The 15714-nt window shown below is 44.0% G+C and overlaps 1 protein-coding gene across 8 annotated transcripts in view; it reads left to right on the top strand.

The window, feature by feature from the left end:
* fgfr3 (fibroblast growth factor receptor 3) overlaps positions 1-15714 on the top strand; it is a 177253-nt gene that overhangs the window by 112825 nt on the left and 48714 nt on the right. For all 8 annotated transcript variants that reach the window (XM_072575359.1, XM_072575369.1, XM_072575349.1 and 5 more), the window contains exon 4: positions 1596-1649. In XM_072575359.1, the coding sequence (XP_072431460.1) occupies positions 1596-1649 (54 nt within the window). The remainder of the gene's footprint in view (positions 1-1595; positions 1650-15714) is intronic.

Genomic DNA, 15714 nt, shown 5'->3' with positions numbered 1-15714 from the left:
AAGGGTTTAGATGGAGAAGAATTTGTTAAGTGTGTACAAGAAAATGTTCTGATTCAGTATGTGAATGGACCTACTAGACAAGGTGCAAAACTTGACCTACTGTTGGGAAATAAGGCAGGGCAGGTGACTAAGGTGTCAATGGGGGAGCATTTTGGGGCCAGCAACCATAATTCTATTAGTTTTAAAATAGTGATGGAAAAGATCTAAAGGTTGAAATTCTAAATTGGAGAAAGGCCAATTTTGACATTATTAGGCAAGAACTTTCGAAAGCTGATTGGAGGCAGATGTTCGCAGATAAAGGGACGGCTGGAAAATGGGAAGCCTTCTGAAATGTGATAACGAGAGTCCAGAGAAAGTATATTCCTGTCAGGGTGAAAGGAAAGGCTGGTAGGTATAGGGAATGCTGGATGACTGAAGAAATTCAGGGTTTGGTTAAGAAAAAGAAGGAAGCATATGTAAAGTATAGACAGGAAAGATCGAGTGAATCCTTAGAAGAGTATAAAGGCAGTAGGAGTATACTTAAAGAGGGAAATCAGGAGGGCAAAATGGGGACATGAGATAGCTTTGGCAAATAGAGTTAAGGAGAATCCAAAGGGTTTTTACAAATACATTAAGGACAAAAGGGTAACTAGGGAGAGAATAGGGCCCCTCAAAGATCAGCAAGGCGGCCTTTGTGTGGAGCCACAGAAAATGGGGGAGATACTAAACAAGTATTTTGCATCAGTATTTACTGTGGAAAAGGATATGGAAGATATAGAATGTAGGGAAATAGATGGTGATACCTTGCAAAATATGCATATTACAGAGGAGGAAGTGCTGGATGTCTTGAAATGGTTAAATAGGTTGGGGCTGTTTTCCCTGGAGCGTCGGAGGCTGAGGGGTGACCTTATAGAGGTTTACAAAATTATGAGGGACATGGATAGGATAGACAGGCGAAGTCTTTTCCCTGGGGTTAGGGAGTCCAGAACTAGAGGGCATAGGTTTCGGATGAGAAGGGAAAGATATAAAAGAGACCCAAAGGGCAACTTTTTCACGCAGGGGGTGGTACGTGTTAGGAATGAGCTGCCAGAGGAAGTGGTGGAGGCTGGTACAATTGCAACATTTAAAAGACATTTGGATGGGTATATGAATAGGAAGGTAAAAACAAGGACTGCAGATGCTGGAAACCAGATTCTAGATTAGAGTGGTGCTGGAAAAGCACAGCAGTTCAGGCAGCATCCGAGGAGCAGGAAAATCGATGTTTCGGGCAAAGGCCCTTCATCAGGAATAGAGGGCTTTTGCCTGAATTGTCAATTTTCCTGCTCCTCGGATGCTGCCTGAACTGCTGTGCTTTTCCAGCACCACTCTAATCTAGAATATGAATAGGAAGGGTTTGGAGGAATATGTGCCAGGTGCTGGCAGGTGGGACAAGATTGGATTGGGATATCTGGCCGGCATGGATGGGTTGGACCGAAGGGTCTGTTTCCATGCTGTACATCTCTATGACTCTATGACTCTATCTCAGTCCTGGCTGACTCCTTTACAGTATGCAACTGGTTTACACAATGATCATAAATGTGGCATTATACTGATGAGAGGTTTATTTTGTCTTTTAGATTCTTTGTCTTCGGGTGATGATGAAGATGATGATGACGGATCTGAAGATGCAGGTACCTTGTCAATGTTGGAGAAAATTCACTTGTTTTCCCTCCTCCCAAAGTTAAGAATTTAAAGAAAAGCAGAGAAGATTTGACTGGCATTTTTCTCCCAGTAAATGGGGTGAAAACGAGTCATTCAGCTGTTAGTGTTTGTGGAATATTGGTGGTGTATCACATTGGTGATTTAACAACTACCACTGTACTTTGAGACATTGTCAGCTGCTAAGATATTGCAGTGAGCAAACCATCATAAAACCAGGGGAACCTCGATTATCCGAATGTGATGGGCGGGCAGTATTTCGTTCGGATAATCAATTATTCGGTTAATTAATTAAATGCCTTTGCTCTGGGGCTCGGAGTTTTAAAAGTCTGTTCCTCGTTCAGAAGATTGAAGCAGCACATAGCGTGCGAGACCCTGCCCCCCCCCAACACTGTCCCCCGTCCCCAACACCAGCCCCCATGCAATACTCCCCCCAACCCCAACCCTGTCCGACACTGCCCCCCCACCCCAACCCCATCCGACACCATTCCCCACTCCCCAACACTGCCCCCCCCACCCCAAACCAGTCCGACACCGCCTCCCCGCCCCCAACACTGACGCCCCGGCCCCCACCCCATCCAACATTGCCCCTCCACCCCCCACCCCAACACCCCCGCCACAACACTGCGCCCCCGCCTCCAACCCCAACGCCCCCACCCACAACACCACACCCCCGCCCGCCACCCAACTCCTTACACACCCGCCCTCTCTCTGGGGCAACTGGATTGCACACCAACAAGACTGCTGCTGCTGCTGCCTTTGAGGGGGTAAGTCTCCAAATAGCATTCTAGATTAGAGTGGTGCTGGAAAAGCACAGCAGTTCAGGCAGCATCCGAATAGCATACAAACACACACATGCACACATACACACACGCATGCAGCCATAGCCACACGCACAATATTTTACTGCAACTTTTTGACAGGTTCCACCTTTGCCCTACAGGACAATGTTAGAGAGATTATCTGGGAATGGGCGGGTTTAGGGTAGATCCGTCTGTGGAACTCCAGAGCAAGTGAGAGGGCGGGACAGACAGTCATTTAGAGACGGTGCCTGTTTAATCACTGTAAACAAAAGACGCAAGCACTGTTAGAAATACGTCTTGGATGTAACGTTTCCATCAGGACCTCGAGATCTCCTTTGGATAATCCAATCTTTGGATAATTGGTATTCGGATAACTGAGGTTCCTCTGTATGTGGCTTAGTCATGGGAAATGCAGGGTTACAGAGATGGGGGAGGTGAGTCTGCTCAGGATGCTCTCGCATGGACTCGATGGGCCCAATGACCTGCCCCACACTGTGGGGACTCTATGATTCTAGTAAGTCTCCCACTGGGTACAGCTGCACTTGTAGCAAAATGTTGTAAAATTAGAAGTTCAAGTGCTTTGCTTCTCTTTATAAACAGTAGAACCTCGATTATCTGAATTTCGGATTATCCGAACAAGAACTCAATGTCCTAATGCTAACAGCATTAGGCAACTCAGCATTCAGTTATCGGTTATATGGCATCATGGCGTGCATTGCCTGCTAACCAAGAAATGCTCGATAACCAGCACTCAAATTACCACTTGTTTCCAGTTATCCGAACAATCAGTTATCCAAACAAAATACTCCCCCCTCCGATCTCATTCGGATAATCGAGGTACTACTGTATATTCAAAACCTTATTGACTGTATAACAATAACATGGTCTTGTCATTGAACATCTGTACAAGCTACAGTGACTGCTGTGCTCTTCTAGCACCACTAATCCAGAATCTGGTTTCCAGCATCTGCAGTCATTGTTTTTACCAAGCTACAGTGACTGACTAATGAAAATGTACTTGTTAAATTCAGTCTGTACAGTTCTTCAGTATCTTTACTTTTGACCTCTTTGATAAAAGGGTGTGGATTTTAGTAATGTCTAGTGTTTGACAGTTGGAGTAAGGTGTAAGCAACCAGGGTTCTGATAACTGAACACTGACACATTAGAGACACAGAGAGAAAGGGAGGGAGGTGAGAGAGGGAGAAAGAGGGAGAAAGAGGTAGGTGACAGCGAAAGGAGGGGAAAGGAGCATGATCAAGTAAATACATGAACAGATAGTGTTGGCGCAACAAAGAATCAACTGTGAGAATGTTCATGGAATAAATGTCCAGCTTGCGCATGTAAGATGATAATTTGGGATGTTATGGAAGGTTGTAGGAATTGCATCCCACTGAACATTAGTAAGCTCACTTGGAGAAAGTAAAAACTATGCTGGTGTTCTGTGTAAATTCTGTGGCTGTCCCTCAGATCATTCAATTGAAGCAGATCCGATGAACTCGTAAAATCAAGACTTGTTTTAATTTTAGTGATTTTTTTACATCTTTGGCAATTAAAGTACTTCAGGTAATTCAGAATTGTGCAGTTCCTGTTATACACAAAAAAAATGTCTAGCAAGCAGTAATGAGATACTCAGCGAACTAACACATTTTTAATGAGCAGTGCTTGATATTACAATGTTGGCATGGATGATGTGATAGTACATCTGGGAATTCGAAGATGCACCTGAACCACTGGGACAAGCAGAGGGGATTTAGCACAGACAAACACAGCATTCCCTCAGTCCAGTAGCGAAGCTCCAGGTTCAAATTACTGGGAATGGGGCTTTAACCCACATCTTGATGCACTAGTGTGATTTTTTTCTATACAAATCCCCATCAGAATTAAACTGTTATACATAATGTTGGCATTTGAAGACCCCAATGTATGAGATTGTTAAAGCAGGAAAGATTCTTTTTCAGAAATGCTGGATTAAATTCAGGGTAGTTCCATATGGTGTATCTGAAACTTTCTGCAAAAAGATCTACAAGTGTGTCCTACTGCTTGGGTTGGTGGACACTAATAATAGCTAGCTCTCCAGCTAACCAAACAGTGACCTCCTCCTGAATGTTTGGTGATTTAACAGGACCTAGAATTTAATGGGAATGCTCTTCGCTCTTTACAATGACAATTCTTTGACAGTACCTGGATCACAGCCTCTCACCCCTGTAACACAAATAAAAAAAATATTTCCATGTGAAAGCAGGTGTTGCAGACAACAAAGAATAACTGTGAATTTTGTTTTAGTGTTATTTAAAGACACTGTCATGTTGCTGCTTGAAGTCTAGGCTAGAGATGCTCAGATTTGCTAGGTTTGTGATTCCTGTGTGGTGGTGGGAACTCTTGAACTTTAGAAAGCAGAGCACATCTTCCACACCCTTGACCCCTGCTCTCATGAATCACCTTTAGAAAAAAATGTGTGTGTCTTGTCACGTGTACCAAGATACAGTGAAAAGTATTGTTTTGTGTGCTGTACAGTCAGATAGTAGCGCACAAAGTGCATCAGGAAGTAGAACAGCGTGCAAAACAGTACAGCTGCAGAAAAGGTGCACAGAGAGAAATTCAGAATTAACATTTGAGAGGTCTGTTCAAAAGACTAGTAACAGTGGGGAAGAAGCTGTTCTTGAATTTGTAAGGGTGGAAGAGAGTATAACTGCGATGGGAGGGGTCCAAGATTACATTGGTTGCTTTCCCAAAGTAGTGGGAAGTATCGATGGAATCAATGGTTGGAAGGCTGGAAGAGCAGGAGATTCTGCAGCCAACTTGTGCAAAGCAAGTTTCCACAATTCAAAGTACACTCATGACCAAGTAGTCTACTTTTGGGTGAGTGTTAACAAAGAGCTAACATATCAGATTTACATCACTGTTATTTCTCCATTAGTGAAATGATAATTTCCCTTGTGCACTCGATGGGTAGCCAAGTCTTGGCATTACACCCTATCTGAAAACAAGGTACTTTAAAAAAAAAAGCTCTGTAGATTCACCCACTGAGAAGCTGTGCGAGAGTACCCCAGTACGACCAAGGCTCAGTCTTTGGTATGGGTTTACAGGATGGTATTGAGGTACTGCTTTGATCTCAATCTGTCTGAAAGAAGAAATTTATTCAGGGTTTAATCCATAGCTGAGCCTTACAGGAGAGTGCAAATATGGATATCAGTTGAGGACAGGATAAGACTCTTAACTTGCGTCAACGAATAAATAGCCTACTGATGCTCCAGGTTCTGGTTAATGTACAAACAGTAACATCTTGGACAAGATACTGGAGGATGGACTGTAACTTGTACACCTCTTCAGCTCCCCCCATCCCCCTGTTAAGGAGAGACATTGTCCATGAGCTGCTTCCTGAGTGACAACACCAACGTTGTCTCCCTCTTCAGCAGAAACCTGAGCTGAGCTGGGATCTTTGAATGTGGTATTTCTTTCACCAGAGCAATCAGCCCATAATTTAGCGGAATCTGTGGCGTGAGTGAGTTCTGTGTGTGTTTCATACCACTGCTTCTCCATGAGTTAAGGATCTCTGCTTCTTCTGAAGGAGTCTCTGTATTCAGTGGTCTCATTGGGAGTTGTGACCTTATTTATTTCCTCAGTATATAATGTTGTGCATTAAAATTCACCAAGCAACTATTAAAATGTGCCCTTTATCTTACGGTGCAGTGCCATTTTGGCATTAGTGCAAGCAGGAGCAGGAATGTCATAAGGGCAGAGATTATTTAAGAATTCGCTTGCCGGCCTGTAATATTGGTGCAGAATCAGACATATACAAAGAGTGATGGAGGTTGGCTAAGTTATTTTTACTGGTGACAGTGGGTCTGTACATCCCCTTTCTGAGACCTGGTGGCAATTCCTGTGTAAAGCCGCTGGAGTGATTGAAGTCAGATTCCCAGAGAGCTGGCTTGCTGATGAAGTGTCTGATGTCAGGCTAAAAACAACACTGAGATACAGCTGAGGGGGACAACCTGTGTCAGATGGGGTGACAGTGATCCCCTAATTGGCTCTCAGACTTGAACAATAACCATTTACACCACTAGTCACCCAGGAAAATCCTCCATTGGTAGTGGGTCTTTAGCTGGCATGAGGTTCTGGGAAAGGTAAGGGCCGTATCACTGACCTCAGGCTCTCACCCATGCCTCCGTCCCTGAATGTGTGAGAGGCACTGTTGAGGGAAAATATCTCTTTCTGATATATACTCAACGCTGGACAAGTGTGTGTATATGCGTAGCTGGGGAAGGCAGCAACCAGGCTGTGATTCCATTCTCTATAAAATGGCCCCTTGGAATGAACCAGATCGCAGAACAATTCAGTATCTTTAAGCAGGGACATGAGAAATGAAGGGAGACGGATTTGAGACCTGACTAATTTAAAATGAATAGAACAAGACTGATTGTTCCTGTGTTAACTTTGAGAAAATCTGAGAGTCATTCAGCTTCTTGTGTATGGTAAAGCTGATTATAAATGCACAAGACCCGAGTCGTCGTGTTGTCAGTCTGTGGAACCTGCTCACGCGGGAGAAACCTAATTTCTTCCTTCTCCCCTTCCTTTGGCCCTGGAGCACTGCAGTAGGTTGCTCCATCTTCACTGTACAGTTTCCCAGAACCTCATGCAAGCTGAAGCCTGGAGATCCGAAGCAAGTCCTTTCTGGTCTCGGCAGCTCTGCTGACTGGTGAACTCACAATGAGTCTGTCACTTATCAAACAGACCGACAGAAGCCTCTTCACCACGGGGCTTAAGAAAACAGCCGTGTAACCAGATACTTGGGATGCTGCAATCCAGTCCCATTTTGCAACATTTGTGGGTGCTGTCTTTTTATTTATTCATTCACCTGGTGTGGGCATTGCTGGCTGGGCCAGCATTTACTGCCCATCTCTTATTGCCCAAAGGGCAGTTAAGAGTCAACCCCATTACTATAAATCTGAGTAGGTGGGCCAGACCAGGTAAGGACAGTAGATTCCCTTCTCTGAAGGGTATCAGTGGACCAGATGGGTATTTTGTATGGAAATCTGGCAGTGTTTAGGTGGTTGTTGGGTTTTCCAGATTTTTCAATGAGTTTAATTTCCACCATCAGCCATGTTAGGATTCAATCCCATGTCAACAGAGTTCTGGATTACTAGTCCAATGACATTATCATTACGTCACCAGCTGTCCTAATACTGCTTTAAAGATGCTGCTAACAGCTGGCACTATGCCCCACACCCACCCTGTGTCAGATGAATGTAACACTACAGGGACTCCTCGTAGCTCACATCTAAACTGGCTCCTTTTTGATTGTATGAGCCACTTCCAGCAGCAATGGTACCACTTTCTTGTTTCCACTGCACATACACATACATTCCACTGCCTGCAGCCTGTCTGAGTCAGTTGTAGGAGTCAGCCCTTAGTTGTTTAGCTGGTCCTTGCTGTAATAATTCAGGGAGAGGAGCCCTACACCGGCTCTTATGGGGAGCACTTTTCCTGGTGTTGAGAAAGTCTCCAACATTGCAGTACGAGGGCATGACAAACATGTTTATCATAGAATCCCTACAGTGTCGCCCCAAGAAGTCCACATCGACCCTCTGAAGAGTAACCCACCCAGAACCATTCCCTTTACCCTATATTTACCCCTGACCACTGCACCTAATCTATACATCCCTAAACACTATGGCAATTTAGCATGGCCATTTTACCTAACCTGCACATCTTTGGACTGTGAGAGGAAACCAGAACACCTGGAGGAAACCCACGCAGACACTGGGAGAATGTGCAAACTCCACACAAACAGTCACCTGAGGCTGGAACCGAACCCGGGTCCCTGGCGCTGTGAAGCAGCAGTGCTAACCACTGAGCACCTGTGCCGCCCCACTGTTTACTTGAAGTATTCAGCAGAACACACATAGGGGATAAGCATAGGCACTCTGAACCAGGAGTCCCAAAGCTGAGCCAACAAGGGGTTACTTCGAAATAGTGCAGGACATGCATCGGGAGACTCTTGCCTCTTCAGTCAGAAGAATGATCTTCCTTTGGGGAAGTACGCATTTGCTAAGGCACATCCAAGCTAGCTAGCAATGTCTGAGCAGAGCTCTCTGAGTCCACTGCAGGGGAGGAAAAGGAGTTTCATGCAAAGGTGTGTCTGCGGCAATGTATAATCTCAACTCAAAGTCCTTCCTTTCTGAATGGCACACAATGCATCCCATATAGCGTTAATGTAGCTACCGTGTTTAACGTTTGGAAGCAGAGGAAATGTCATTGCAGTGGGGATTAGGTTTGCGCAGTTAGAGTGAAGAGCCAAAATAGACAGGCAGGAAACCTCACTACCTTTAAAAAGTACATGGATGAGCACTTGAAATGACATAACATTCGAGGCTATGGGCCAAGGTGGGATAGTGTCGATAAAGTTGATGCAGACTCGATGGGCGCTTGTTTTGCACTGTATGACTCTGTGACATGGTGAGTGCATTGTTCAGCTCTTCCAGAACAAAGAATGATCAGTTCTGCACAGGTTTCCAGAAAGGTAATGTGATGCCTGTAATTGAGAACAGTCTTATGAGAAAATGTGCTCTTGTGGCATAGCGTTTAATCCTCGGCATAAATCTACCTCGTGACCGTCATTGGCTCTATCACAGGATATCAGCATTTTAAAGAAGGGATTAGTATAAATTAGAGCCAATTTGCTGCGTTAGGAAGCAAGACAACCACTAATCCAGTCCAAACAAATCCACTCATTGCAAAAAAAAGTCCATTTCTAAGCCTGTTAAATTTGGTTTGAATGCACATCAAAATTTCCCATTGTGCACGCTGGAAAAAAAATTCCAATTATGCAGTTAACTCTGGTCAAAACAATGTGGTTAAACATGGTGTCATTGGCAAATGACAAAGTAAACAAAAACGGAGCAGACAATTTTCATCTAAGTGTGGCAGCTTACAGATGTATCCAGCTCCTCAACAACTGAAAGATATTTAGGGCCCCTTGCAGATCAAACATCAGCACCCATTCTATTTGTGGAAGCTTGCTGTGCATAGGTTGGTTGCCAGATTTCTCAACATAGCAGCAGTGGTTGCTTTTCCAAAGCAGTCCTTTGGTTGTGAGGGATGCTATGGAAATGCAGTTCTGTCTAGGAAACAACAGAGGGAAGTGCACCAAGAAGTATGGGAACAGGAACAAAGTAGGGTTCTTTAAAATCGAAGGGTGGGTGGGAGGTAGCAAAACAAAACTGTGGACGGGGATTTCTAGAGGACACAAGCTAATAGAGTTGATGGTCGAACCTTGTGTCAGACAAGTGGAGGGAGGATACTGGATAATGGGGACATTCAGCTGGAGAAAATCAATGGAGAAAAGCAGGAATGTGGAGTTGATGCTGAAGTGAAATCAGCCATGATTGTGTTAAATGGCAGAGCAGGCTCAAGGGGCTGGATTGCCAACACCTGTTCCGAGATCTTATGTCCACAGCATTGACAAGGATGATGATTCTAGTTTCTGGAGCATGAGAGCTTATGGAGTTTGGCAAGGACAGTACGGATAGGAGTGAACATAATCGAGGAATTCCAACTATGTTCTACTTTATGCAGTCAGGAGGCTAATGAAGAATGTGGGTAAAGAGCCAAGACTTGAGACAATGAAGATATGGACTCAAGATTCAGCAGTACTGCATGGATCGATCAAGTTTCAGGGGTAGAAACAAGTGGTTTTGTTAACAGTTTGGGTAAGATGCAGGGAGTAATTGGGTACCTGTCAGAGCATTGATATCATGTGTCCACTCCTATACCAACTTACAATTCCATGGCACTGCCTTTAGCCACACTACAATATCCACCATTGTAATAAGAGTGACTGATGGAACACCCCTCGAAAGCCCTTGCTCTGGTGCCTTCACAGGAATGCTGACATTGACTACCATCACATGCCCAGTATCTGCTCGAGAACTTCTCCTGCTTAGGCAAAGGAACAGGTTAACCTTCAGCTGGTGTTCCCTTGCTCCTTCCCTATCTGTGCTTGTACTCATTCATCAATAGGAGAATGTGCTCTCGGGGTCAGTGATAATGGAACTCTGGTAAAAGCCGAATATTTTCCTTCAACTGAAGGATAATTATGTTTTTCTGGCAATCACATTTAAGTCAAGTAAAAACAATGCTTCACTTTTGGTAAATATCTCTGTTTACACGAGCTCCCCCTGGACTTTCAGCAATGTGCCTTTATGTATTGGGAGGCAATTTGATCTCTAATTAAATCTGGCTGGGCACCCACAGACATCAGCTGAGCAAATTACATAATTAGTGCGGATTCTGTCTACTGCACAACTTGTGGTAAGCACCAATTTGTTAAATGAGGTCCCAGTCCTGTTAATCAAATTGAATATCTAACCATCAACTGTGTTATTTTAACTGGTTATGTTCAGGGCAAGGCAGGGGGGTGCTACAGAACATTGTTCTTCAGTGTCTCATTAGGACACTTTGATACGCTACTACCTCAGATGTAAAATTGCATCGCTAGTGGCTCCTACAGACCATGACCATCACCTTCGGATTGAAATGAGTAACAAGCACACATTAATGAGACAGTCTGAAAATTTCCCACATGGCAAATGATTCTGCAAGAAATTTTCAGGCACTGAATTCCTTGGGTTCCCACATGTAGTAAGCTTGTGGGCATTGCAAGATTTCCTATGTTTTCTGTCCAGTTGAATGACTGGAGAATGATTTCACTGGAAATGGCATAGGGACAATCTTTCTTCTCTCACAGATAAATATACTAGAGAGGTTCTGTTACAGTATTACCAAAGAAAACCTCCCTTCCCTCACACTCCACAATGTTTCATATTGGGATTGTTTTGAAGTAATTGAGTCTTGTCCCTTTGTGTTGAACTATAGACTTACTTTGGTTTCAAATAAAGGCTTAATTGAGTATAAGCTTTGCCTCATTCATAGCAGCTGTCCCTCCATACTCAGAGTGTTAGAGGTCATCCTGCCAATCCAGAGGCTCAGGCCTATAAATGGAGAGGCACGGTGGCCAAGTGGTTAGCACTGCTGCCTCACAGCGCCAGAGACCTGGGTTCAATTCCCACCTCAGGCGACTGACTGTGTGGAGTTTGCACGTTCTCCCCGTGTCTGCGTGGGTTTCCTCCGGGTGCTCCGGTTTCCTCCCACAGTCCAAAGATGTGCAGGTCAGGTGAATTGGCCATGCTAAATTGCCCGTAGTGTTAGGTAAGGGGTAAATGTAAGGGTATGGGTGGGTTGCGGGTCGGTGTGGACTTGTTGGGCCGAAGGGCCTGTTTCCACACTGTACTGTAATCTAATCTAATCTAATCATGTACTGCGATTAACCATAGAAAATGCAGGATTACAGGGATACGTTTATCTGGGTGGAATGCTCTTTGGAGAGTTGGTGTGGACTCCGTGGGCCCAATGACCCGCTTCCACACTGTAGGGATTCTATGGTTAAACTGACCTGCAAGTCCAGGTATTGCTGAATTTCATACGTGGCATCTCTTGGTAAAATATTAAACAAAGCCCTGTTTGGCTGTTCACATCAGTGTAAATGATCCCATGACCTGACTTGGAAAAGAAGAGGGGAATTCCAGAGGTTCTTACCTCTTGGGCCAGTATTTATACTTAGGCCGACCTCATGGAAGAATGGTTTCGTTGGTTTGCTTTTTCTTGCTGTTTGTAAGAGTTTGATGCACAATTTGTTTGCCTCATTTCCTACCTTATAACTGACTTCACGGGAGAAAAGTACTACATTAAGACTGTAAGGCACTTTGGGATGTACTGAAATCATAAAACATACTATTCATTCCACTTCACATATGTAGTTTAAAAGTTCATCTTCCTCTAAGATACGTGAAGCAGATGAAGAATACAAAGTGTAAAGAAAATCTGAAGTAGGTCGCAAGTCCCCTGTGACTCGAGAATAATAATTAACTTGCCAGAGTCAACCCCGACTCCAAATATTGGCCCCAGCTGGATGCCCACTGCCTCGGAAGCTCCAGGTAGCATCCTACAGCCCTCAAAGCCTGCATTGCTTTTCAGCTCCCAGCCCTCCAAGTTTGGTGTTTGGTCCATTTCACTCTTTGATTCTGAAGAGTGAGGTGAGTACATTGTTAGGGTTCAGCAGTCAGGAGTCACGAAGGCATGGCACTATTATTTCTGAAGGCAACTTGGCTGTGGAGCTCCATGTGAAAAGTTCTGTAAAGGAATGTGTGGAATCTGCTGCCATTATTCTCTGACAAATTATTTCAGAAAAGATTTCAACTCAGTTTGCAGCACGCAGGCTACATACATTGTTTTATAAACACACTGATTTTTGTTTGTAATCACTCTATGTTCTGTTATCCTACTAGCAAAATCACCATGTCCGTAACAACAGCAAATTGGAATTCAGTTAACTTATGGTAGCCTAGAAATACCAGACATAAAAAAAATCATCGCACAGAAAGATGCAAGACCTGGTAATATAACCCAGAATAGTTGCTCTTATTTCTAGGTAGCTCTTACAGCTCATCGATTGAATTAACCATGATATGGAGATGCTGGTGTTGGACTGGGGTGGACAAAGTCAGATGTCTCATGACACCAGTTTATAGGCCAGCAGTGACTTCACCTGAAGGAGGAGCAGCACTCTGGAAGCTTGTGATTTAAAAAAAAGCTGTTGGACTATAGCCTGGTATCATGAGACTTTGAGTGAACCATGGCTCTTGTTTCTAATTTTAAGCCAATGTGTTGCGTTGCTCTCTGAGGTCCCTGGAGTTTGATAATTGCACTGTGCTCAAATATCGACATTTGAACATGTGAAGGATAGTCAATGTTCTGAAGCATCATGAGGCAATTATTTTAGGATTTCTGGGAACAAAATGGTGGGAATTAGAGCAATTAGGAAGTCTTCCTTGTGGGCTGGCCTTTTGTGAATAGCTAGCGACCTTATTGTTGAGGGAACCCTGGAGGAATCAGGGCTGAGGAATCTGATGACATGGGACCTATTTTACAGGAAGGAAGCATGGATTTACAGTGCAAGAGCAAAGTGTCTCTCTCTCTCTCTCTCTCTCTCTCTCTCCATGTCAGCAATGGCTCCTCTGTAGGTATCCAGGATGACAGGAATTCATTCAGAGTTGAGACTGTTGACACTTTACTGCGACTACAACTTGTCTTCATTTAAGGATGAAGTCACCATAGGGCTGCTTCCTCATTAGAGAGAGGGATGACTGGTGGTGGTTTAACCTGGGGGTCAGCACATCTCAGGTGAGGGATGAGATTCGGAAGACAAAACATTCACAGTAACATCAGCCGGGGTAGGAACCTGCTCTGTTGGTGTTATTCTGCGTTTACACCAGCTGTCCAGCTGCCTGAGCTAACTGAACACCCCCTCCCCACCTGTATTTAACAGGGTAAAATGCCACAAAGTGCTTTACAGAAGTGTTATCAAACACAATGTGACACAGCTTATAAAGGAGATAATAGGGCAAATGAGCAAACACTTTGTCAAACAGATAGGGTATAAGGAGGCTCTTAAAGCAAAGAGAGAGAGAGGGATTTAAGGAGGGAATCACAGAACTTGTAGGAGGGTAATTTTCACTTGATACAATAATTGGCCATATAGTTTATTGAGAAGAGGGTAGCTGTGAAAGAAGAGTATAGTTGTTAAGTGGGCAGAGAATTCACAAATGAACTTCAATCCTGAGGATTGTGAATAAGAGCAAACAAAAGCAACAGAATACGTTATAAATGGGAGAATATTAAAAGGTGCAGAGGAAGTGACAGACCTTCGAGTACGTCCATAGATCCTTGAAGGTGGCAGGACAGATAGCTAAGATGGTAAAGAAAGCGTCTGAGATGCTTTTCTTTATCGAACGACAATATCAGGATGTAATCCTGGAACTGTATAAAATGCTGGTTAGCCCACAGCAAGTAGCCATTAAGTTTATTTTTTAAAAATTAAAACTGCCTTGAGTTGAGTCAGACTCCGTTTTAAGAAATCTGGGCTTTCACAACCTAGGTTGGCCAAATTTATTTTGAGAAACTTTTGACTTTTGTAAATGTTTATCCCGCAAGTGCAGATGTCCCAAAGTGCTGCAGTCCTCCTTCCACATAGCAACAAACACAAACACTTGACTTGAATTATTGGAAAACGTACGTGGAACAAGTGAAATGAGATTGTAGCAGCAATGTATGAACCAGGAATGGGAGTAGGCCATTTCAACCCCCACGTATCTGCTATGCCACATTCAATTACATCATGGCTGATCTGAGTATAAATGCCAATCCATTTTCTCACCTAGCCTTGATAACCTTTCAGCTGGGGGTCTGTTATTCAGAAGTTTGGAAGGGCTTTTGCCCGAAACGTCGATTTTCCTGCTCCTCGGGTGCTGCCTGACCTGCTGTGCTTTTCCAGCACCACTCTAATCTAGGCAGAAGTTTGGAAGTGGCAACTGAGTTGTGGAGCTCGAGTCATAATCATTGGCTCGACAGGTTATATTAGACAGCTTGCCATGTTTCATCCTCTACAATGCATGCAAATCTTCTTTACAGTAAGTACTCGATTAAACATGCGCACACCTCCAATTCAGGACTGATGTAGTCTTTTCCCACAGCCCATAACCTTGTTCCCCACAGTCTCATAAATAGTTTTGTTCAGTGAAATTAAATCACTTTGTGTTGGCAGTCAGTGAGTTCTCTTGTCAGTCTTGAGGTCAGGAAGACAATGTTCTTGGCCATATCTGTCTGTGAAGAAACATCTCCCTCACTGCAAATCTGTCAGCCAATATCTACCAAGTGCCAGAGGAAAATAAATGGCCTGCATTATTGGTTCGATTCTCTTGTGAAGGTTAACGGTGAGAACTGCTGCTGTGACCCAGTCTTGGCCTGTAGCAGCGAGCTTTGATTAAGCTCTCGCTGCTGGGAAAGTAAATTAGTTTAACATTTCTGTGCCATGCCAAGTGAGAAATGATGGAGGCCAGCATTATATGACAAGAACACAATGTGTGAAGTGTTGCTCAGGGCTGAGAGACAGGAATCTTCACCTCCCCCCACCGAAAACACCCCCAACCACCTAACAACCCTTCACATACCAGCAGCTAATAGAGATACAGGAACAAGCAGCGACAATATTCAGAACGACCACACCACCACAACGTAGGCCGGAGTGACTCAGAAGCAGTGTCTATATACTGGGAGAGAAGAATCTCAGGCAACTAGTGGACGGAGGCAAAGGACCTACATTAGCTACATTATTTCTTTC

The sequence above is a fragment of the Chiloscyllium punctatum genome, chromosome 1, assembly GCF_047496795.1.
Source record: "Chiloscyllium punctatum isolate Juve2018m chromosome 1, sChiPun1.3, whole genome shotgun sequence".
NCBI lineage: Eukaryota > Metazoa > Chordata > Chondrichthyes > Orectolobiformes > Hemiscylliidae > Chiloscyllium > Chiloscyllium punctatum.
This window is presented reverse-complemented; position numbering and strand designations above follow the sequence as displayed.